The sequence below is a fragment of the Phallusia mammillata genome, chromosome 8 (genome assembly GCF_965637545.1).
Source record: "Phallusia mammillata chromosome 8, kaPhaMamm4.hap1.1, whole genome shotgun sequence".
Taxonomy (NCBI): domain Eukaryota; kingdom Metazoa; phylum Chordata; class Ascidiacea; order Phlebobranchia; family Ascidiidae; genus Phallusia; species Phallusia mammillata.
In genome coordinates this window covers 16,611,163-16,636,219 of record NC_137259.1, presented here as the reverse complement: position 1 = coordinate 16,636,219, position 25,057 = coordinate 16,611,163, and the positions used below count along the sequence as shown (strand labels likewise).

General features: G+C 38.8%; 2 protein-coding genes across 2 annotated transcripts in view; one reads left to right on the top strand and one right to left on the bottom strand.

The window, feature by feature from the left end:
• The window catches only part of LOC145205590 (uncharacterized), a 30,465-nt gene extending 21,438 nt beyond the window's left edge, over window positions 1-9,027 (top strand). Inside the window, exons 32-43 of the mRNA XM_080078322.1 lie at window positions 114-358; window positions 667-991; window positions 1,143-1,253; window positions 1,421-3,184; window positions 3,592-3,836; window positions 4,145-4,469; window positions 4,622-4,732; window positions 4,900-6,506; window positions 6,709-6,885; window positions 7,229-7,415; window positions 7,573-7,737; window positions 8,643-9,027. Coding sequence (XP_079934448.1) covers window positions 114-358; window positions 667-991; window positions 1,143-1,253; window positions 1,421-3,184; window positions 3,592-3,836; window positions 4,145-4,469; window positions 4,622-4,732; window positions 4,900-6,506; window positions 6,709-6,885; window positions 7,229-7,415; window positions 7,573-7,737; window positions 8,643-8,806 — 5,426 coding nt within the window. The 3' untranslated portion in view covers window positions 8,807-9,027. The remainder of the gene's footprint in view (window positions 1-113; window positions 359-666; window positions 992-1,142; window positions 1,254-1,420; window positions 3,185-3,591; window positions 3,837-4,144; window positions 4,470-4,621; window positions 4,733-4,899; window positions 6,507-6,708; window positions 6,886-7,228; window positions 7,416-7,572; window positions 7,738-8,642) is intronic.
• A 4,994-nt stretch (window positions 9,028-14,021) lies between these two features.
• Window positions 14,022-25,057, bottom strand: part of LOC145204886 (uncharacterized) — a 28,185-nt gene continuing 17,149 nt past the window's right edge. Inside the window, exons 22-36 of the mRNA XM_080077496.1 lie at window positions 24,685-24,893; window positions 23,502-23,685; window positions 22,864-22,983; window positions 22,315-22,466; window positions 21,546-21,726; window positions 20,883-21,050; window positions 20,139-20,280; window positions 19,265-19,430; window positions 18,240-18,429; window positions 17,578-17,754; window positions 17,060-17,161; window positions 16,527-16,757; window positions 15,912-16,126; window positions 15,087-15,273; window positions 14,022-14,497 (exon numbers count right to left, since the gene is read on the bottom strand). Coding sequence (XP_079933622.1) covers window positions 14,282-14,497; window positions 15,087-15,273; window positions 15,912-16,126; window positions 16,527-16,757; window positions 17,060-17,161; window positions 17,578-17,754; window positions 18,240-18,429; window positions 19,265-19,430; window positions 20,139-20,280; window positions 20,883-21,050; window positions 21,546-21,726; window positions 22,315-22,466; window positions 22,864-22,983; window positions 23,502-23,685; window positions 24,685-24,893 — 2,640 coding nt within the window. The 3' untranslated portion in view covers window positions 14,022-14,281. The remainder of the gene's footprint in view (window positions 14,498-15,086; window positions 15,274-15,911; window positions 16,127-16,526; window positions 16,758-17,059; window positions 17,162-17,577; window positions 17,755-18,239; window positions 18,430-19,264; window positions 19,431-20,138; window positions 20,281-20,882; window positions 21,051-21,545; window positions 21,727-22,314; window positions 22,467-22,863; window positions 22,984-23,501; window positions 23,686-24,684; window positions 24,894-25,057) is intronic.

Genomic DNA, 25,057 nt, shown 5'->3' with positions numbered 1-25,057 from the left:
CCTTTCTATGTTAGCTCCTTTAAACAATCAAAATTACTTGTTTCAGGAAAACACTGACCCCGTTGCATGAAAACTTGATGTTACTAAATTATTTTTTGTTTATTATCTTCCAGCATGCCGCAATGAAACTTGCTCTTATCCTGGACAGAAGCAGGTGGAATATTTCGAAGGCTCGAGACTTTGTACTCGTTGTGAATGTTACAATGATTCGACAGAATATCAGAATAGATGTCATACATATCTGAATGCCTTTATCAGTTGTTTTGATGACAATCGTGAAGTGGTAGAACTCAACACTACATCATCTAACCCGTGCTGTCCCGACTATGCTTGTGTATGCAAATCATGTCAATCACAGGTACAAAAAGCTTGTTTAAAACATTGGATAAACATTTCAGTTATATCTGTAATATTCGTGAAACATTGTGGCCAATTAGATAAAAATGTTAAAATAAACAAACATTAAACATGTAGAATCAGTCCATACAAGGAGGACACATATAACAATTCCTAAGCCAACTCCCAACAAGAAGTATTTTACTTTTACAATATCAGGTACCAATCATTTGTACGCAAACACAGAAATAGAGAAACAAACCCTAGTATTGTACGCTGTACCAAGTGATGTTTAGGCACCAAAACAGTTGAAAAATTTGTTTATTCCAGGTATCTTCGTGCCCAGATGGCTACAAAGAGATATCTGAAACAGATACTTGCGGCTGCAAGAAATCAAAGTGCGTGTGTTCGTCGTGCAAAGATAACAACAACGTCACTCGAGAAGTTGACAGCTCCTGGCAGGCAAGAGGCGATGACAGATGTCTTAGAAACTACACATGCAGGAACACAGCCCGCGGTGAAGATGGTTGCTTTGTACCTGAAACGTTTCCTGTTTGCGAATCGGAGGTTTGCCCTCGTTGCACTACCCAGAGTAAGAAGGTATACGCAAATCCCGACGAAGACCCTGAACCTTGCTGCGAGGAATATGATTGTGGTAAGAAAATTGTTTTTACTGTTAAACTAAAACATTTTTTAAACCTGTGATGTGCTAACATATTTGTAATCGCCAATAACGAACTGAAACCAGATTGCTTGCATTCTGTTTACTCAGTCAACTAACGACTTTACTTTGCGATTTTGTTTAGTACCGTTCAACTGTACAACCAAAGAAGAATTCGAGACACGCCATTGCAAGCGAGAAGGAGAATATGCTGTGAAAATAGAAAACGAAAAATGTTGTCCAGACTATGATTGTGGTAAGTACCATTACACGTATAGCTCAAATAGGGAGGTCAATAATCTCCTGCGATGTGTGTTTTTGACATGGATTTTGCATCTGATACAAAATGGAAACATTTTGGAATGAGCTAAAATATGTGAGTTTAATAGAAAAGTTTCAAATTACTTTACTTTCATTTCATAGAGTGCAACACAACCCGAGTAAATGAGGAAATAACATGCGATTATCCTGGCGAGATGAAGACTAAATATCCTGCAAATGAGGAACGATGTTATCCCACATACAACTGCACATGCAACGAGGACATAAAGCAACTTAAAAATCTTTGTCCCGGATACAATTCAACCAACGATGCATGCACCAGGGATGACAGGGAAGTGACAATAACAAGTCAACCCGGTACCAATCCTGACAGTCCTTGCTGCCCAGTGTACGACTGTACTTGCAAAACGTGCGACGACAACAAACCAGAGTGCGATCCAGGTTACTTGGCACAAGATATCACAACATTAGATGATTGTTGCACCAAATGGAACTGCATCTGCGACAGTTGCGAAGCGCCTGACAATTCACGTGTCAATGTTGGTGAAGACTTTAACGGAACCGAAAACGGATGTAAAGTCACGTGGTCTTGCTCTACGCCACAGCAAGCCGATTTATGTTACACCATGTCAGCAACATACAACGAAAGTTTGTCGTGTATAGAGAAGGACACATTTGAGGGCAACTGCCTGAAAGGTTACGAACACGCTGAGCTTGTGGAATCTTCATCAGAACAGTGTTGCCCAGAATATAAATGCGTGTGCAACAACGAAACCATGTTGATGAAGAATTGTCCAGAGTCTAGTGTCACTGAAGAAGATTGTAACATGGAGGGAAGAATGAACTCAACGTATGAAGTCACCAACAACTGTTGTGAAACTCTCACGTGCGAGTGTTACGGACAACCGGAACTAGATTCGCATTGCTCAGGCTACAACATCGAATGTGGTTTTGGAGAAGAACGCCAACGTACCCCAGTTGATGGACAGTGCTGTCCTTACTACAACTGCACCTGCTCTCAATGCCCGATAGAGTACATACCCTACCCTACACCTCTCAAGCCGTATGAAAAGTACGAGCCTCTGACGATACAAGAAAATCCGGCTCAGAAATGTTGTCCTCGGTATAAAATTGTATGCCAAGAAAGCCATGACAACTGTTCCGAACCGGAATGCCCGAAAAACCACTCTGTATCTGTTTCCACCGAGACTGACCCACTCACCAACAACTGCTGTCCGATATACAGCTGTGTGTGCGACGTGTGTATGATCGACGGTAACCCTGTAGCGATCAATGAAACTTGGAATGAGGACGTGGGCGAAGGTTGTATGATAACGAAGAGTTGTTCCGCTCAACATGAGAACCCGGATAATACGACCACATGCCGCACACCAGTAACAACCTACGACCCTCGGATGGATTGCCAAACAGCCACACAGTTTGAAGAAGCAAATTGTACGTCTGACAAGAAAGCAGTGGAATCGGAGCCAGCAGGAAGCGACCCAAGCTCCCCATGTTGTCCGAAATACAACTGCTTTTGCAAAACATGTGAGAACTCATCGCCACCAAGCTGTAAGACTGGTTACATTACAGAGGATCTGAAAACCGATGAAGACTGTTGTTCCAATTGGTCAAACTGCACTTGCAATTCTTGTGACATAGGCAACGGTACCCTCATATCCCGTGGCTCTTCAGTGAATATGACCGATGACAATGGATGCTTGATACAATACATGTGTTCAGACAACAAAAAAGCAGGAGAGTCATGTTACGAGCTGACGGTTTACAAAAACGAGAGTTTGACCTGTGAGAGCAAAGATGAGTTCGACTTTCACAATTGTAAGCCGAACAACCGTGAGACAGTAGAGACAGACACTTCATCTTGTTGCAAAAAATACGACTGCGGTAAGTACACTTCCGGAAAATTATAAAATAACTAAACTTTTGGGTTTGCTTTAGCTTTATTTATTTTCAAGTACAGATGTTTTTGACATACAATAAAGACCAAGAGAGGGTAACAAAACGTATCCTATTTTAATTGCAGCACTTGCCGTTGAATGTTTCCTTTAAAAACACGTTGTGAACATTTGAAAACAACAAAAGTATACCTTCATATGCTTGGAATGAAAAAAGAACGTGTAACACAAACAATGCAAACAAATAACTACTCATATTTAAAGTGCTGATCTCCAAAATAGTCCTCTCTATGTTAGCTCCTTTAAACAATCAAAATTACTTGTTTCGGGCAAATACTGGGCCCGTTGCATGAAAACTTGATGTTACTAAATTATTTTTTGTTTATTATCTTCCAGCATGCCGCAATGAAACTTGCTCTTATCCTGGACAGAAGCAGGTGGAATATTTCGAAGGCTCGAGACTTTGTACTCGTTGTGAATGTTACAATGATTCGACAGAATATCAGAATAGATGTCATACATATCAGAATGCCTTTATCAGTTGTTTTGATGACAATCGTGAAGTTGTAGAACTCAACACTACATCATCTAACCCGTGCTGTCCTGACTATGCTTGTGTATGCAAATCATGTCAATCACAGGTACAAAAAGCCTGTTTAAAACATTGGATGAACATTTCAGTTATATCTGTAATATTCGTGAAACATTGTGGCCAATTAGATAAAAATGTTAAAATAAACAAACATTAAACATGTAGAATCAGTCCACACAAGGAGGACACATATAACAATTCCTAAGCCAACTCCCAACAAGAAGTATTTTACTTTTACAATATCAGGTGTCAATCATTTGTACGCAAACACAGAAATAGAGAAACAAACCCTAGTATTGTACGCTGTACCAAGTGATGTTTAGGCACCAAAACAGTTGAAAAAATTGTTTATTCCAGGTATCTTCGTGCCCAGATGGCTACAAAGAGATATCTGAAACAGATACTTGCGGCTGCAAGAAATCAAAATGCGTGTGTTCGTCGTGCAAAGATAACAACAACGTCACTCGAGAAGTTGACAGCTCCTGGCAGGCAAGAGGCGATGACAGATGTCTTAGAAACTACACATGCAGGAACACAGCCCGCGGTGAAGATGGTTGCTTTGTACCTGAAACGTTTCCTGTTTGCGAATCGGAGGTTTGTCCTCGTTGCACTACCCAGAGTAAGAAGGTATACGCAAGTCCCGACGAAGACCCTGAACCTTGCTGCGAGGAATATGATTGTGGTAAGAAAATTGTTTTTACTGTTAAACTAAAACATTTTTTTAAACCTGTGAAGTGCTAACATATTTGTAATCGCCAATAACGAACTGAAACCAGATTGCTTGCATTCTGTTTACTCAGTCAACTAACGACTTTACTTTGCGATTTTGTTTAGTACCGTTCAACTGTACAACCAAAGAAGAATTCGAGACACGCCATTGCAAGCGAGAAGGAGAATATGCTGTGAAAATAGAAAACGAAAAATGTTGTCCAGACTATGATTGTGGTAAGTACCATTACACGTATAGCTCAAATAGGGAGGTCAATAATCTCCTGCGATGTGTGTTTTTCACATGGATTTTGCATCTGATACGAAATGGAAACATTTTGGAATGAGCTAATATATGTGAGTTTAATAGAAAAGTTTCAAATTACTTTACTTTCATTTCATAGAGTGCAACACAACCCGAGTAAATGAGGAAATAACATGCGATTATCCTGGCGAGATGAAGACTAAATATCCTGCAAATGAGGAACGATGTTATCCCACATACAACTGCACATGCAACGAGGACATAAAGCAACTTAAAAATCTTTGTCCCGAATACAATTCAACCAACGATGCATGCACCAGGGATGACAGGGAAGTGACAATAACAAGTCAACCCGGTACCAATCCTGACAGTCCTTGCTGCCCAGTGTACGACTGTACTTGCAAAACGTGCGACGACAACAAACCAGAGTGCGATCCAGGTTACTTGGCACAAGATATCACAACATTAGATGATTGTTGCACCAAATGGAACTGCATCTGCGACAGTTGCGAAGCGCCTGACAATTCACGTGTCAATGTTGGTGAATACTTTAACGGAACCGAAAACGGATGTACAGTCACGTGGTCTTGCTCTGCGCCACAGCAAGCCGATTCATGTTACACCATGTCAGTAACATACAACGAAAGTTTGTCGTGTGTAGACAAGGACACATTTGAGGGCAACTGCCTGAAAGGTTACGAACACGCTGAGCTTGTGGAATCTTCATCAGAACAGTGTTGCCCGGAATATAAATGCGTGTGCAACAACGAAACCATGTTGATGAAGAATTGTCCAAAGTCTAGGGTCACTGAAAAACAATGTGACATGGAGGGAAGAATGAACTCAACATATGAAGTCACCAACAACTGTTGTGAAACTCTCACGTGCGAGTGTTACGGACAACCCGAACTAGATTCGCATTGCTCAGGCTACAACATCGAATGTGGTTTTGGAGAAGAACGCCAACGTACCCCAGTTGATGGACAGTGCTGTCCTTACTACAACTGCACCTGTTCTCAATGCCCGATAGAGTACACACCCTACCCTACACCTCTTATGCCGTATGAAAAGTACGAGCCTCAGACAATTGAAGAAAACCCGGGTCAGAAATGTTGTCCTCGATACAAAATTGTATGCCAAGACAGCCATGACAACTGTACCAAACCGATGTGTCCAGCAAACCATTCTCTATCTGAGTCCTCCGAGACAGATCCACTCACAAACAATTGCTGTCCGAAATACAGTTGTATATGCGACGTGTGTATGATCAACGGTAAACCTGTAGCAATTGGGACAACTCGGAAAATAGATGCGGGTGACGGTTGTATGATAACGAAGAGTTGCTCTCCATTACATGAGGACCCGGAGAATAGCACGACATGTCGCGTTGAAACCACCACAAACGATCCAAGATTGCAGTGTGATTCGGAGACAGCTTATGAGCATATTCACTGCACGCCTTATCAGATGGCAATAAAGTTTGAACAAACACCTGACTCCAACCCCTGTTGTCAAGGCTACTCTTGTGTGTGCAAGGAAGAGATGGCATTGGAACTTTCCTGCTTCAACGTAACTGAAAATGAGACATGTCCGAAATACATGCAGTCAGTGCGGACTGGCACAATAGAGAACACCAGGGACTGCTGCCCCGAATACTCCTGTGTTTGTGAAGATGATTCGACCCTAAGTTCTGCTTGCGATCAGTGGGATGATTTCTCTTGCCCAGTTGGCCATGAAAAAACAACGGTAAGCCCAATCGTAAATGAACATCCTTACAAACTGTTTTCGCAATTTCCGAATCAAGTCAAACGTCAACTGCGTATGTAGTAACAGGCACTTGTTTTGCTTTGTAAAGGCATAAACTTGCTTGTTTATTTCCATTGCATGTCTTCCACACAGTATATCTTAGTTGTTACCGATCCATTCTTTAACCGCATATCTTTTTTAGATACAACAACGAAACAATGTAACGGGTCCCTGCTGTCCAAGTTACGAGTGCACGCCGTGCGAACAATGGAATTTCACTTGCAAACTTGGCCAGAAACGCATTCAAACCAACTCCGGTTACTGCCCGCAATACACATGCGAGTGCGATAAATGTGTAATGGAAAACGTCGAATATCCGGTAAGTGGTATTCATTATGACAGAGAACAACAGTCTTTGAATTCAAATTAGATATTTGCGTTTAAATACAAATATTTCAGATGGTATCTTTCGTTTAGACGAGAACGTTTTCATGGACGCTAGTTTTTTAAGGTCCCGATGGTTTTGCAGTTTTGGACAAAGGGATCTCTATACCAAACGATCTTAATAACCTCAAAAAAACGCGATAATAAACCAAAAACAGTTTTTTAGTTCAACAGAGAGCAGAACTCTGCTATCAAGGCCTATTACAAAAGTCAATTCTTATAAGGACCAACTTGTACGCGATTTTAATCAAATTTAATCAAAACACATTCTCGTTCAGGTCAACACAAGCATAAGATTGGATGATCGCTGTCGTGCGGCCGCATGTGCGGTAAACGAAACATCCAACTGTCCCTACATAAATGCTTACGAAAAATATGCATGTCCTCCGTTTGACTTAGCTGAATGCCTTGCTAAGGGTGGAAAGGAAAGAACCAACAGCTCAACCGATAACTGCTGCAAATACTGTAAGTTTTGGATTCAAGAATTGCTGAATGACATAAAGTAGTTGGAGTGTTTAAAATATGAGTACTGAAAAATTGTGACACTTGGTTTTTGTTTTGTTTGTAGGTTTTAATATCGAAAGAATATTTCTCCTGTAAATATTTTGTGTTGTACCCATAGGTGAGGAAACCACTTTCCCGTGTGAAGTTGGAATTGAAACAGCAAGGTTGAACGCAACAGTTGACAGCCACGAATGCTGGACTTCTGGTCAAGTTGAAATTAGTTTCTGTGTCGGTTCTTGTCCCACTAAACACACAATCAACGATGTTACTGGGGAAATGGAAGGTAATTAACCATTATCTTTAGTTGGTGCACGTCAGGGTTACCCAGGAATCAACAAAGTAACGATAAATACTCAGCCTTATTTATTCACAGCAACATTTACTTTTAGACAAAGTCACCCACATAAAGCGAGAAGCTGCAAACTTGAGTTGAGTTTATTTTGCTAGGTGAAAGAAACATAGCGACACAATAGGACTAAAAACGATCTCCAAGCCAGAAGTAGCTGCGTAATGGAGCGCAAAACAGTGAAAAGCACAATTGGTGGACGACACCTAATCGCGCTGCAGCTACACAGTAGTATAAAGCGTTAGGAGACTGGGGCTCACAGGAAAGTAAAATTGGTGCGGTGTTGATAAACACGACCGGAAGGGAACGTTGGTGGGACCAGTCGAGAGGGCCTATAAACTAACCACCCATGTTAGGGAAATAGGGTAGTGTATGACAGGAAAAGAAAGCACCGAAAGAATCCCTACCGGATAGTTTTAAGCGCCGGAAGGAAGAACACACACAACGGCAATAATAACATTAGTGGCCAAAAAAACATGCGGTTTATCAAGTGTGCGTTGGTAAGTGAGACCTTGTGGGGTGACGTGGAGTGGAGGAATGTCGAAAAACTACAAAAAGCGCCTTGCTAAGAACCAAATATCCACTTTACAGTTATTTGTTGCTATCGCATCATGCACAAAAAAGAAGTGATAATTGAAATAAATTCCCTTGTAGAAATTGTATTTTTAACTTCCTTTGGAGGACAATTCCATAATTTTGGGGCAATGTATTGCTTCGATTTCTGATTTGTATAAGTGCCATGTTATGGTATAATGGTACAAGGTTAATAGCACAAAATCTTTACTCGGATACCAATCTGGTCTGACTTCAAATGTAACCAATTTTTTATTTATTTTTCCCAGGCGAATGCAAGTGTTGTCTGCCGGAGACTATGCCCAGAGAGTTCCTCATGCTTTGCGATGATAGCATAGCACGAACACACACACAAAATATCGTGTTGGGCTGTGGATGCAAAGTAACAGAATGCGAGGCCCCAACCACACCTCGACCGTTCGGCCGTCGCTAACCTTGTTGTGACAATTTAACTGGAACTGAAACTGATGCTGTTGTTATTTTACTATATCCTGCTTTTAAAGTTTGCGTATATCCGTGTAGATATGCTTGTCTGTTGTTGTAACCGATCGCATTTTAGGCTGGAATAAAACCGAGTTGACAAGTGCAATTTTGTGAAAAGTCGCCCCCTATTGTCCGAATGTCACAACTAACCTTGTGCAGTAAGCGATCGTGTCTGTATACTCGTTTATAATCAAATCTAATACAATACCGTAGTATCATTGATGTATACGCCTTGTTTAAGTACTTCAACGAATCTGGCTTCTATGGACAAAGTGAAGCAGCGCATTAGTTGAATATAGGAAAGATCTCTCGGGGCAGCAACAAAATTTGCTACGCAGCAAGCACAAAATGTAAGGTAGCAAGCCTGATGGACATGAAGGTACTTTTTGGTTCTTGACGCCAAACAAAATCGAACACACCTAATCCTAAGAATATGCAACAGTTTTGGACAAGGGGTTTATTAAAGATACAGCACCAGAATCAAATTACCTCGGAAACTTGATTAAAATTGCTAGAAATGATTTGTGAAATACTGCGAGTCATTTTACTAGGCTTCACAATAGTTGTACCAGCAACTGCGAGCTTTTGGCTATTTTTGGACCCATATTAGGTTTAAACCAATTTGTTAAACCTATCCGCACGTTTTGCCGGTGTTTAAAGTTCCAAACAAGCCATCTTATAATCAACAGGCTATTGCACCCATGATTTCAGTTTCCACAAACAGGAAATGATTTAAGTCTCTAACCACAAGAAAGAATTTGGAAACTGTATTGAATTCAAGGATGATTTTTCGGCAAACCATAAGCATTGTGCACAATTTCCTGTCTAGCTTTTTGCAGGCAACCTCCTGTTGCTGACATCTTAAAATGTTTTTAGCAGTTCAGCTTGCTAGCAAAGATGATGGCATTTTGACAGAGGTGGCCTAATCAGTTTATTCATATATAAATCCGGCAGAAGGCATGTACATCAAGGACACATGGTGTGGAAGTTATTTTAAATGCGTTAGGTTGGCGCATTGTAAGGGTTATTGGTCGGCCCAATGAAAATCCGTTTATAAAACCTACAAAGACAAAATCATAATAGGTTCATACCAATACACATACCAATACACATACCAATACACATATGCTACAAAATACAGTTAGTGTTTGATATCAAAATACCTCTAACCTCAAGTGTTACTTGGAGCAAAGTTTGTCGTTCAAAACAGAGCAAAAACTTCTACGAATCGTTATACAGACTGGCCAACAGCTAAACCCTATGCTAAATTTGCATTTTCGCAACATACGCTTGACGATGGCGGTTTATATGGTTAGTACAACCGAACCAGCGAGCGATGCACATAAACACATACAGTTTGACAGGAAGAACCTGACAGGCTGATCTAAAATGCACAACACCCCCAAGAACTGGTCTATGTAACGGAAACAAAAAGGATAGAAAAGCAAACGCTGCACACATTTTTTTGATGAAAAAGGGAAAACGACAGAATAATCTCGAAACAAACAATTTTACAATGCAAAAAATGGTGCATATAGACAAATAAATGTTATTTTGCATTTGTCAACGTTTTTTTTTGGAATATTGTTCCAGGCAGGTCCCAATCCACATCGTGTTTTTAATGTGCTGCTAGGGATAGGTGTGTTAAAGTTGTACGCTGGAAGTTTATACTACTGATTTTATTTTGGCAATAAGTGTACAAACGTATTTAATTATCCCATCGATTGACCATTTTACAAGGTTAGGGGCGACTGATGATGTTATACGACATATGACATCTAACAATAGCAAAATATAACAATTGCACGTAAACTGTCCAAATATGTACCAGTTCTATTACTGTTTAAAAATTTAATCAATCTTAGAGGGATAGTTACCGAAAGTTATTCAACCTAAAAACACAACTACAATAATTCAACAAGGCCTTTTGCATTAGTTCAGTTTAAAGTACCTATCACCAAACACATTCAGAGCAGCTTCTAGTGTTTAGCAATGCAGTTTTTAAGTCAAACAAAACTGTTGAGGGAATTGACAATATCTATGCCAGATTGAATATTTTGTGCAACCATGCCAAAAACTCGGTGGACAAAAGCAGTTGAAAAAGTCAAAAGAGAAGTCAAAATATGTCCCTCAGAAAGGAAACCAGCAAATACAATGTCTGGGACGATTCGGTTGTTTTTCTGCTTCTTTCATCCCGAGACACACGCCCAGCAGTTCCTAAAAAAAGCGCCTAAACCGCCATCGCCAGTGTGGCCGACGTTAAACATACAGAACGAAAACTTGCCTCAACTAATCTTTCTGTATACAACCGCCGCAACATAGCTTAAAAAGTAAAATGGCGAGTCTGTCGTGTTTTATAGCCATCCGAACAGCCAAATCGTGCCCCATAGTGACTGGAAGGCCAGGTCAAATAGGAATTTAGAACTAACAGTAGTGAGTAAAGTTAGCCTATATCCACGAATAATACAAAACAGGACTTGATCGGCGAATTTGATTTGGGACATGGTAGTAGACAAAATGTACAAGTATTTTTTTGTATAATGATTTAGTGTAAACGCCACATTGCACGCTTTTTTATTGAATAAAATTATTTGATTAAAAGCTTGTGCAAGAATGAAGCCGATCAAGTCCAATAACAATCACCACAACCCTAACTTTACAATTAACATAAGCGCGAACATTTGTTTTAAAGGGACTGTGATGTTTACAACGTATAACTGAACAACATAGCATCACGTCCCTTGCCCCTTATGTCCTCCCAATGACCCAAATATTTCACGCAACCTTAGGGCTGTGAAATTTAAAAACAGTTTGCGCCCTATCAGGGTGGATCGCGGAACTTTTCAGGCAAAATGCTATGCCGGCCCTCTCCAGCTTACGGGCCTAAGCTATCATTGAGAGTAGCTGTGTCCGGTGCTCGGTTCCGCCTACACCGCGGCCAATGCAATGCGGTCGAGGCCATGCCCAGACCGTGTTTCTATGCGCACCTTATTTTAGCTAAAGCCATTTAGCAACGCGCCACACCTAGCTACGAAACGATCTAAGATAGGTCCCTACGTGGCGCGCGAATCCCAAACGTACCCCACCTATGTTACCTAGCCTAACCTTAGTTAACGAGTGCCACTCTACTTCTAGCCCTAGCGCCAACTGACTGACATAGCAGCACCCCTATAGACTTGGACCATTCTTTGACTGAGAAAGACTTCCTCCACGGGTCCTTCTCGGACAAAGAGTAGGTCACTCAATCCTAACGCCAGTTAGCCTACGTTAAGCCTAACAGTTCTAAAATCCTAGTTGACCCACGACAGACTCCTATGTTTACATACAAGTAAATATTTGAAGTTGAAGAACGTCAGTTGCGAAATGGATGGAAAGTCGTTAATAAAGTCCAGTTGAGAAGATTGGAAATCTAGAGACAAAACGTCAAATGAAGCAATAAGTAGCTAAATATAAAGTAAATAAAAAAATACAGACTAAAACGCAAATTTTTTTATATCTTAGCCCAGGGGTTCCCAAACTTTTTGGGTCTGTGGCCCTAATGTCTATTTAATAGCGATTCGTGGCCCACCACGTGCTGTAAATTTGGACACAAACAAAAAAATAACTCAAAAACAGGCGAAATTTTCCAGCAATTTATTTTTAATGAGATACATGCTCCTGAAATTTGGCTACAAGATTCAGAATTCTTTGCAAAAATTACGTTTTTTAAAACAAAGCGCAGTATTTTTACAAAACAGTAGAATTTATCTAAAACAGTATTACAAAACAGTAGAATTTATCTAAATGGCTCTGTGGCCCATTGAAAATGTCTTGGTGGCCCAGTGCTGGGCCATGGCCCACAGTTTGGGAACCACTGTCTTATCCTATTGTGAAATAAACATACATTTGTGACTTCACAGAAAAAATCATGGTAATATGCGTTTGATGTTATTTACTTTAAACATTTCTAGTATGCAAGAATACTCACATGAAAAATACACATGAAAAAGTTTCCCTAAATCTCTTCTAATTGTGACAAAATTTTGTTGTGTGACGTCACAAAGCCCAAGGCAGGTTGTTCTTGCAATCAGGTTAATTTGCAACTTTTAGTTAACTTTACAGGTTGTTAAAAACTTTGATATGTAATGCTAATCCAACAAAAAGCTTCCGATTATAATTTTGTGTTTAATGTTCAATGTAATTCTAATGTAACTTAAAAATAGTTTAGATGCATTTAAAACTTAAAGATATAAGCTAGCATCTAAGCAAAAACAACGTAAACAGCAAAAAACGTCAGTCATGCTTTAAATAAGGACAGACACAGTTATTACAATGCATTTACTTTTGTATAACACGGTTAAAAAACAAATGCAAACAACTTACCGCCCAGCAATCCAGCCGCCATCTTTTCTAGCCAAATATCTAAACAAAGAACGACTTGGACATGCGTAAATTAGAATTAACGCTGATTGGTTGTCTTGTTGCAAAACTTGCTCAAGCGTGTCTAATGGTGATGTCGTAAAAAGAAAACATTTTTGGGGAACAGTTTTACCAGATAATTGAAAAGCATTTCAACATATTCTCAAAATTAAGATTTTAACAGGTTTAAACCAGCTTGTGAATCATTTGGAGCTGATTGTAAAAACACCAGAGTGCTATATTCGCCTTTTGCACTATTCAATCATTTTAAACAGTCGTTTTAAAACTGAATTAAAGTGATTACTTTTTTTCCAAATAAGGCCTATCCAACGCCCTCTTAAGAGCATGCTACCCTTTTTAATAAAAGGTAATTGGCCATTCGAAAACTAAATTCATAAGTTAAATATAAAAATGCACACTTTTCTGGCAGCTTTCTGATATTTGCTTACTGAATATACTGCAAGTAGCTTAATCCAAACTAGACTGTAATAGTTAGTTTCTTTCTACACACAAAGTGGCTGTTTACAATTTTTTTGTTGACAATTTGGTAGGCCTAAAAATTGTCGTTTGTTATTGTGTGTTGTTGATAAAAAGGATTACAAAAACACATTGGGTTCTATTCAATTGTTGTAAAAATGTAGTATTGTTAGTTAGCAAATTTTACATAAACTTACACTTGCTTATTGGGCCTACATCACTACATTACTTGCCTTTGTTTATTTAAACACTAAGGCACTTCTGGAGATCTCCAGGTTTTCAATCAGACATTTGAAAAGTAGTTATGTAATCAAACAACCTGAACACAATCACCTATAATGGCCCCATTTAACATCTGTAAATTAAGATAAATCAATGCTTTTTACCCCCAAATGTCTGTAAAGTTTTTTGTAACATATTTGGCACATTACCGCTTTGTAAATATAAGTAACTTAAAAAAACAATGACAAACTGCGATAATCGAGGCACATTGACAAAAAAAATCACCAAGTTGTAAATAAAGACGTTTCTTTTTAAGTTCCATGTAGTTTTACTCTACACCAGACATCTCATCTTCTGAGCTCTCGGAGTCAATTTCCTCTCTTTCGCCAAACATTTTTGACTCCGCAGCGTCACCCAGCGCCACGCGGCCGTACTGACTTGCGTTTAAGTCACGTGACATTAGGCGAAGTGTAACCACCCTGGGGGCGTCCCGTAGACCAGCGATGATAAGACGGCCATCCATCGCCACTGTGCAACAACTGAACTGAAAGTACAAATACAAAGAATTTTTATGCGGTGTTGTAGACGAGGGCTTTCCATAACCGCGAGTATAAAAAACAAGCAAAAAGAACAATACAGCCTAAAGAGCCAATTGGCAATTTTAGTGTGGCATACAGCCAGTGCTGGGATTCAGCCGGTTCGCACCGGTTCTATATAACCGTCTCACGAAATTCTATAAGATCAGCGAACCGGTTAGCATTACTGGTTACTCTCAACGGACTTTTTGTAAAAGACATGACTGAAAAATATGACTTTTGTGATAGAAATGCCTGACAAAAAAATTAAATCCCACCACTGCATACAACAGATTAACTTTTAGGCAAACTAAGCCCCCACAGTCTTAAAAACTACAATTTATACAGAAAACTTTTGTGTTAAGTTTGTAATTGTAAAACTATTTGGCAAGGTAAGCCCATGCTTAAGACATCAAAGCAAAAGATTTTTTTACAGCCGAATTCAGTATTTAAAAGAAAAAACGAAATGTTTCCACTTAATTTCAGTAGAGGTATTGAGCTAAAATGTGGAAAGCCCTGTTTTCTAGAACACACTTTGCAAGAATATAAATAACGAACCGGTACATCTGGAGTGAATTTGGAAATCACATATTCATTTTCTAGATCCCACAATGAAATTTCATGAGCGAAAAGTATTGCTTTTGTGGCCGATTTGGCAAGAAAAACGCTTGTCGTGTGGTGTTTTCCGGCGCCTCTGCGCATGCGCAAACCATCGTAGCCTGGTATACGACGATGTGCACCGCGCCTGGTAAAATATTCAACAGACATGTGTTAATTTATGTCGGTGTTTCCAAACAAATGTTCTTAAATACCGTACACTAAATCAAACACATCAACAAGAATGCTTATGGTAGCACCTGACTGAGTGTCTTAACGCTTTTATTTATCCGAAACAAGTGTTTTTCGAAAAACAATGTTGTACAGTAATAGTTAAGAAGAACATAAATTCATAACTGGGATCAGCCCTGAAGCGTCTATGCAGATTTTTCTAGCCTACGCCTTGCCATATGGTGGTGAATGCTTGGTGACCGGCTGATTCGGTATAGCGCCTTCAATGGCCCTGGCGTACTGTGATTTGTACAGTAATACCGGATAAAAAATGTGTTTTCTAGGTATTTTTTGGTGATTTTGGATAAGGCTTCCCCATCACTCTGTGCTATACGGCTTAATAACTTACAAAACATGGCCCTCAACTTAAATATATAATTACTTAACACCAAACTGTTAAAAAGTCCAGAGCAAAGCAACTTTAGTGTTGCAATCATAAGTTTACATTACACGTGGTACGTTTAAATACAATAGCAATTTTGTGGTGAGTGAAAATGAAAATACTATTTTATGTGTCAGTATTTTGCTTCACTGTTTGAACTAACTTAACCATACTTGAATGGTTCCCATATCTTGATAAAGTTGTCTTCTGTTGCAAACACAATTTTATTTGCGTTTTCTGACACAGCAAGACCACAAACCAAAGGCTCGTTCTTAAGCCTTCTGATGACGCAGCCCTGACGTAGGCTCCACACGTTGAGATATGACGTCTTATTTACGTCATCATAGTTTGTATGCACTAGATGGCAGCCGCGATATGTTAGTTTGGCCTGCAAGTGAAAAGTTGTGTTATGACAGTGGTTCCCAACCTTTAGACACGAATTCCTCATTAACAATTCAAAAAAATTTTTTCCTCCCCAAGACTGCATGGTAGATGCTAAACCATACAAAGATAATTTAAAATTGGATCTTTTATCAACTTGACAACTTAGATGTATATTAGGGATGGGCCGAGCCGAGCCAGAACCCGAGTGATCAGCCAAACAGTTGCACAAACATACCCGACCATTAAATTTGCATATTCATGGCCTGCTAAGATACGAAACTAGTGTTTCGAAAGGGTATATTTGACCCATATGTTATAGTTCTTGTTATGTACTGTTGTCTATTTCAGTGTTCTACTATCATTCAAATTTTAAAGTTTCAATCTTCTCAAGCAAACAAGTTGACCTGGTGTAATAACAGCATGGAATTCTTGCTTGTCAGCGTGTGAATGTGGCGATGTTGTTCGACGTCAATCACTGCAACGTGGCGACCGTAAAACGAACAGAGGAGGGTGCTTTCGTCGTCGCTTAGCAACACTTGATCAATCAATCGACCTCGCTCGTCCTCTGACAAATGACAAGGGCTTCCCCCACTATGGGGCTGATGTATTTTCTTGGTTTGATCATGAGTTTTCGACTGCAAATAAATTAAGATCATTGTAGTTTAGTTTGGGTTCTACAGACTAACCTGGTAAATCGCATAAGCTTTTTATGCAATTATCCGGATTATGCGACTTTCCAGACGTCATCTAGGACCAGAATTGGCTTTTCTATTTCTATAATTTTGAACGGATTATGCAATAAACCAGATTCGTCTGTACTAGTTTCAGTGTTTAATAAAAAAATCGAATTTGGTGCAAGCTGACTAGATTTAATTAAAATGTGCTGTTTTCTTGTGAAGCGATTGCTTTTGGCGGTTGCATAAATTAACAAATTCACCTTTTCTTTGCGTCTTTTCCATCTCTTGTCATTCTGTTTCGCTTTGGCCTCTTTCTCAGCCATGACGTATTTGCTGAAGTCCAAAGGAATTCGGGAAATCACCTAAACGGAATTTATCGATGTGTGAAATTGTTTGTTTGTTTGTTTTTTGAGCAAATGAAAATTGCAAAACCTAAACTTTTTGCATAACAATTGGAATTTTCGGACCTTATTTCAATCTGCTGAGGTGAGTACAACCACGCTGCGATCAGCGCTGAAGCTAGCGATCACGGCACACTCATAGATAAATTATACTACGCCAGGCCTATTGAAGGCGTTATAGTGCTTGGGAGACCGACTTGATTCGGTATTACGCATTCAATAGGCCTGGTGTACTATGATCGTTCAATCTGTACATACTTATATTTTCACTGACAATAAGCAACCAAATCTGCACATATTGAAAGTTCAATGCCACTACTCTTAATTACTATTTGCAAAACAACTACTCTTCTTAGTTTTTGTCACTCGGCACTTACGCATCCAGTGACGAGACTCCATATGACAAAATGGCTTCGGTCATGTGACACAGCGATCAGCCTATCAGAACCAAGCACGTGATACTCGGAGGGCGGGCAGATAGTAATTTCGACAGGGTGCAGCTTCTTGGAATATTTCTTTGTCCTCAAATCGTAAACAAAGAGGGTCTTAAACACCTAAGAAACACCACATATCATGTACATGCAATTTTGCAAATGATCCAGCTAAAAATGGATGACTGGGAAAAGATGGTGATTTCCAAATTGGCGATTTTACACAAATATTTGCATTACAGCCACTATTTGCAAAAATATATTTTGTCTTTCACCGTTCCAATTTTGTACATAAAAACGAATTATACAAGCTGACATGTTTCAGTGTTAATATTGTTACCAGTGGTATTTTCATTTGATAAAAACAAGTTTGTTTCATATTAGGTCCCAAAATTATGGTGGCGAGCATAGGGTGAATTAAATACTGAACGAAGTTGAAACTATTAAAAGAAAAAAAGTCGAAACTAGGGAAAATTTTAGAAATAAAGACAATCATTTTATAGTTGTTTATTAAAACAAGGCTTTTTCACAAGTTTTTGTCTGTAGAGTTAGTATATTTATCACTACATTATATCATATGAGGTGTTTTCAAGCCCTCTAATACTCACATGCTGCGCTGCGTCCTTTTGGGAAATCCCTCTATCCGAGAGCACAATGACTTGAACGTCCTTCACCACAACGACGTCGTTCTTTTCGAGCAAGCCACGTTCAATGCTGACTACTTCGCCTGTACATCGACCACGTGTTATATTCCACACTGTGATTGGTCCGTTATCCATACCACGTGCCACCACGTACCTACAGTGCAAGTTGTGATTTCATTTCAAATAGCGCACTAGTAACACGCATGTTTAGTTCGATCTAGACCTGCAAGTTGGCAAAAAGCATTTTTTACCAAAAGAGTAAAACCAGCATATAAAATGCGACAGCGAAAACCACATTTGTCTTTCACAAGGCACCAAGCACAACTAAACGTACACCAACATAGTCACGTCGAATATCACAGATCGGAAACACATGGGGCGCCATAGAGCATGTTAAACGTTTATAATTGGTTAACTTATTTGCTCTCTACTACGCTTATACGAGTTTAGACTTTTTTCCCTCAGGCTTGCTATTATAAACACATTTGACCCTAACCATAACGAACAATAATGATATATCATGCACTATTTTGCCCTTAGAATAATGCTTGGGATTCCAAACCAATCCTAGAGCAAGGTTAACAATGTATAATAGTTTTTTGATACTTTTGTAAGATGCTGGAAAAATTAAACAATGTACCAACGTATAAACTTACATTAGTAAAGTTTTTCAAATACCTACAGGTGACACAAAAAGCCTGGTTAACTTTTAAAAAGTAAATTATGTACAAAAATATATCGGTTAATGCATTTAGGTTAAAATGGGGTTTCCTTATAACAATAACCTTAAAACGTACTTAAAACGTTAGTTCAGGAGCTTAAAACTTAGTTCGTAATCTTTTTCCCGTCTTACTGTCAATGTATTACCAGTCCTTTTACGCCAAATTTCGATATTTGCAATCTTTGTCTGGTGTCAATTCATATGTTAGTAGTTTTACCGGTAAAATAACATGAGGCATAAATGCAAAATAGTTTTAAGAGTTACTCACTTGCTGTTACTAGTCAGAGGGTAGAACTCTCCGATTCCCAGTGATTCCTTTTTCACCTGGGTCCTACTTACAGTCTTGTCATCCACGTTTGCCGCTAGGTTGTGCACTCGCATTGTCGTCTCTTGTTCACTGATTGTGACGCAATACTGAAGATCGATGCAACTTCCTATGAAACGACAAATTCAGAACTGGCTGGTAAATGAAAAAAAATTCCTCAAATATTACAGGATTGGTTAACATTTAATCATAAACATTACTGCCAAAGTACTGATGGATATAGAATACATCATGCAGACGTTTCAACAATCTCTGTTGTCATCATCAGTGCAGGTCTATCAATGCAGGATACAACAGTACTTTAGCAGTAATGTTTATGATTAAATTACTTTTCAAGTCCGTGTATAATGGTTTACATTTTTTTACATTTTTAAATAGTACAACTGCCAAACTTGGAGTTCGTGGCATTGTGTATTTTACCGAACGTATTATATGTTCTATTTAAATCCAGCGTTTGAGTGAACTGCAATATAAAAATTCTGTACCTTTTGGACCAAAACTTTGGCCAATTTTAGAAGCCGAATATCTAGTAAAGAACCTTAAACATTGCACAGCTGTTAGACTTTAAATTCGTGATACAGCGAAAATGTTTTCTTTATACACATCCAAGCATATAGACACTAATGATGCTTTCACAGTGAATCAAATTTGTCTTATAAATGAGAAATCTTTCAGATTTTAACATAAAACTAACATTTCCAAATTATATAGTGTTGTTCATATACGTTGGCAACGTTCAAATCCAGTTAAATCACCTAATCTTTAGCGTTGAAAAAATAGCAGCTTTGAAACATAGAAATCTTAAAACACAACTAACCTGCAAAGGAATGAAATTTTTGACACGCCATATGCTGGTGTTTTCCCGTTTCAACATTCCACACACCGATCTCTGAGCCAAGTTGACCTTTGCACAGGGCAATCACGTGTGAACCAAGTCGATTCACAAAAACGTCGACAATCTTAAAGAGCATTAGACACATTAAATGCGATTATGTTGGTTTTAAGTAACACCACTTCACACAAAGAAACCTTTTAGATTAAGGAACAATTGTGGCTAATGAAAAACCAAATTCATAGCAAAACACACATAATTAATTTACAAGCCACAAGCTTCGACTTCTTCAAGAAAACGGACTTGATTCGGCCCTGACTATACACTCTGTGTCAGTAATTTTTCGAATAAATGTAACAAGCTAAGTAGCCAGTTTTGGACCTGATCGCACTAAATGTCAACGGGCTTCTAAAAAACGATTCGAGTTCGGGCCGGGTTTCGGGCTTGTACTTTCGGGTTCGGGCTCCAACTTTGGGCCTGTTTACAACTCTACACCGTTGACCTATAAGGTCTCATGAGTGGAGCTGGTAACAAGACATAGCCCGTATTGGCAAGTAAAGCCACTTTACGGCACTCCAATGTATGAAACAGCGATAATAATAGGACCACTAACATGGCTGTAAAGCGTCCAAATTTGGTGAGATTTATGGATCAAAACCTAGCACCGACTCCATACAATAAAATCTTAACATATCATTCGTAGAGAATTTCTTTCTTTTTTTAATTTACCGAGTCCTCTGGGCATGCTCTGATCGTCCTCACGTGACCGAAGTTGATCGAATCGTAGAGTTCAAAGTTCACCATCTCGTGCAGTCTCATGTACTGGCGTTTGCACGCGATGACGTAGTACTCACGCGACACTTCAACGTGAGTGATTAGAGCATAACCATTGTTCGACTAAGAAAACATGAGTTATTTTGAAAACTTATCAAGAAAACGATGTCTTTTTGTCAAGTTGCTGGTAAAATTTCTTGCTGACCGCATTTATATTAAACGATACTAACGTTTTCAGGTATATTTTCTGTGCATAAAACAAACTGTCCAGACACAAAAGCGGTTCGTGCAAAGTACAGTGCACCTCGGTTAATCCGGACCAGATTAGACCTAAAAATCTGTCCTTAATGGGCGAAGATCCGGATTAACCGATGTCGATTAGTTCCAGCCTTATCACATTTCAAATTATTTGTACCTCAAGTTTTGTCCGAATTGTATGCAGATCCGGATAAACCTAGGATTACTATGTACAAAAGGGTAGTGTAAAATTTAAATCGCTCGTTTGCAACAGTTCCTTAATGGGAAGTATGTTCTAATATGTTTCTAAACCAATTAGAAGCCTTACAGTAAATTCCTTTCAAGATTCATACTCAATGAAGTAACAAACTTATGTTTCACCTGCAGTTTTATTGTGTTGAGGTGCTTGGATCTTTTCACATTGTAAACGTAGGCCTCGTCGCTCGAGTAATAAGATATAAGCACGTTGTTGCCACGCGAAGTACGAGCTAGTAGTGCTGATTGGTCGGAACGAAGACTCACGTGATCAGGTGAAATATCAATCTTATGAAGCATCCGAATTCTTAACAAGCATATATGTTTAGCTATTTCTGTCGCTATTCTTACAACTAAGACATTATATTGCTTGTTTGATACATTTTTGCATCAGTGGGCGGGCAAAATGAATGCGTTATGCTCACAATGAGTCCGCCGTCGAGCTGTCTGTTTTATTGCAAGTTCGTTGAATCGTAAGATGAACGTAAATTCATAACTGGGATCAGCCCTGAAGCGTCTATGCAGACCAGCGATCACGGCACACTCACATATAAATCCCAGGCCTCCAGGCCTATTAAAGGCGCCATACCGAATCAGTCGGTTACCAAGCATTCACCACCATATGACAAGGCGTAGGCTAGACAAATCTAGCCTGCGGTGGGATTCGTACCCACGACAGGAGTCTTTCCAGGACTTTTTGTTGAATCATCTTTTTCTATTTATTTTTCGATTTCAGGCAATTTGTATGTTCAATTTAGTTCAACCCAATGTCTAAGACAGAATAAAACCCACAATCCTATAAACACAAGGCGGTTGCGCTGACCATTCAGCGAATTTTGGTAACCTTATGTGTTAAACTTTACTTTTTGGACGAAGAACAAAAACAATCACTTACTTGTCCAGGTCCCAAACTTTCATTATTCGAGCCGTATCACATAAAACCACAAGAAGTGATTGACCATCGCCTGCAGCCCCAGCAATGAAACGCTCGTTTGGGTCAGTCAGTGATAAAATACAAGAGAAAGTTCGGAGACAACGAATCTCAACCTATTTATAACAAAAAACAATGATTTTAAGTTGAGTTTTGTTCCGCTTGGTGAAAGACTAGAACAACGACGCAAAATACAATTGCCAGATAAGCTCTAAAAACTTGATACTAAGTCTGGTGGCAATAGCTTATATAGTGGAAACTTTATGGAGCAAAAAAGTGAAGAGCACAATTGGTGGATTTGAGGTTAAATGCGCTTCAGCCATACAACATAGTACGCAACAATGTGTAACATAAGCTTACAAAATGTTTCATGCAAAATTGGTAAATTAAATTTATTGTGACATGATCAACCAGATTCACTTTGACAACTATTTGTGTGGTAAAAGTTCTATTTAAACTTTGGTCAACAAAATGAAATACCAAAATACCACTTTAACTCGGTTTTTGACTTACCTTGTTGTGTCCAGACACCACTATGACGTAATTGTTTCCCATACACACGGCTAGTGACGTCACATGCCGAGAAACGCCGTTGAATGTGGTTTTTACCCTCCCCGTATAAAGGTCCCACACCTGCAGCATAAAAAAACGATTTTTTACAACAAAGTACTAAATCACAGCAGTTTTTAGCTGTTGCCGAATGCATCACAAATCTTTATTCTATTAACAGATGCCACGGTGCTCATAGTTTTTGTTGACACATTACAGCCATAAAGAAATGAGAGGCTTATTATCAAGGCCTCCCATAGATTTAACCAAACGAATTGCATGTTATGATGAACTGTTATAATGTCACCATGTAAGTCGTTGCACATTGTGTTGCCATTTTTTGCATTGCTGGAAAAGGACTGAATGAGCAGAACAAACAATCCTGTGGGACAAGATTTACCTGCCAGGTACGTGGAAAAAATTAAGACAATGTACAGTACATATTTTATACACACATGGTCAAGTTCTTTATAAGCCAGAGATTGTGTACCAGTACACTAAAGAACATGAACAGTTTCAGTTATTCGACCAAGTTTGTTTATTTCATATCTTTCATGTTTCAAAAGTTTTACAGAACAGAGCTTAACACACAGCCAATCGACCTTCAAAGTTTCATCTTTCGACGCCGAAATGGCCCGTTGGCCGTCCGTCGTTATGGCAACGACAACAATGACGTCACGGTGACCGAGATGAGGATCGTACAAGATTTCTCCCGGTGCGGCCAAACATGTCCCAGACGGAACTAGAACCGGAATAGAAGATCTTCTACATTGTCCAATCAACACCCTGTTGCAGATAAAATCTTTAGTGAGTAAATTGTCCTAAATAAGCTACAGACAGTGCACACTGTTTCGACCTACAAGGCTTCATCAGTGCAGCTGGTGACAAGACATCAGCCTTATAGGTTAGTTTGAATGGAATAACGCGTAAAGATGACAATATCTATGTTTAATAAAATGTTTTGTAGTGTGTATTCCTAATTTTTATAATGTGACTAAAGATAGGAATATAGCATATGACATGGTTCTAGAATAGTTTAATCGAATCTAATATTTTTTATTGTTTTTCCACAATTTTAAGGAAAGGAATCTAGAGATAGGAATGTAGCATAAATTATTATTCTAGAACAGTTTATTCCAATCTAATGTTTTCTAGTGTATTTCCTTAATTTTAAACAGGTACCTAGGAACAGGAACACAGATTAGAATACAGTTCTAGAATATATAAATCGCATCTAATGTTTTCAGTGCATTTTTATAATTTTAGGCATCGAGAGAAAGACACATAGAATAGGATATTATTCTAGATTAGTTTAATCGAATCCTAAACCAAATCATATTCTGTTTAGTACATTTAAAGTTTTGCTCTTTCTTGATATTTATTTACTGGAATAAAATTTGTGTCAAACACCTTAACGAAACTATTGGAAATTATTCTAACTTTATCACTTGATTAAGAATATATATGTTGTAGTTGCATTTCTTATGTGAGATTAGCGAATTTTTTACAAAACGTGAACAAAGCAATAAAATTTGCTAAAACCTGCAAACCTGCAAAAACTCACAACTTTATATCGACAGCCCACTACATGTTTGCTTTTTGCAGAAACTGACGATGCCTATTTAATAAGGCGAAATATATATTTCTGTTATTAGAAGAAACAATTTATGCTTTTTATCTGTTTTTATGAAACAATCCAATATTATCCTGATCAGAAGCAAGAATCTTTCTTTTATACATTTTATTGTCTGTGGGAGATTCGTTAAATAACAAAACTGTTTCAACCTGCAGCTGGGATATTTTCTTGGATCCATTCGTGCCAACGGTTTGTCTTTCTTCAAAATCGAGTAAAGTCTTCCCACCAACTGGGCAGCCAATTGGTCTGGGTCATTTTGTAAAACGAATTTGGAGAGATATAAAGACTCTGCCAGCAAACGAAGGTCATTGTCACTTGGGTACAAAGCAAGAGTTGCCGAAAAGTCCTCCATCAGTGCCTGTATAAATTTATAGTTTTTTTTTTATTATAAAGTAAGCTGCAGACAGTCCACAGTGTTTCGACTTAAATGGTCCAGACCAGGGGTCGGCAACCTTTTAAGCGGCGCGTGCCATTTTAATTGCTATTTCCATGTGGTACTGGCTTCGCGTGCCAAGTTTTTTG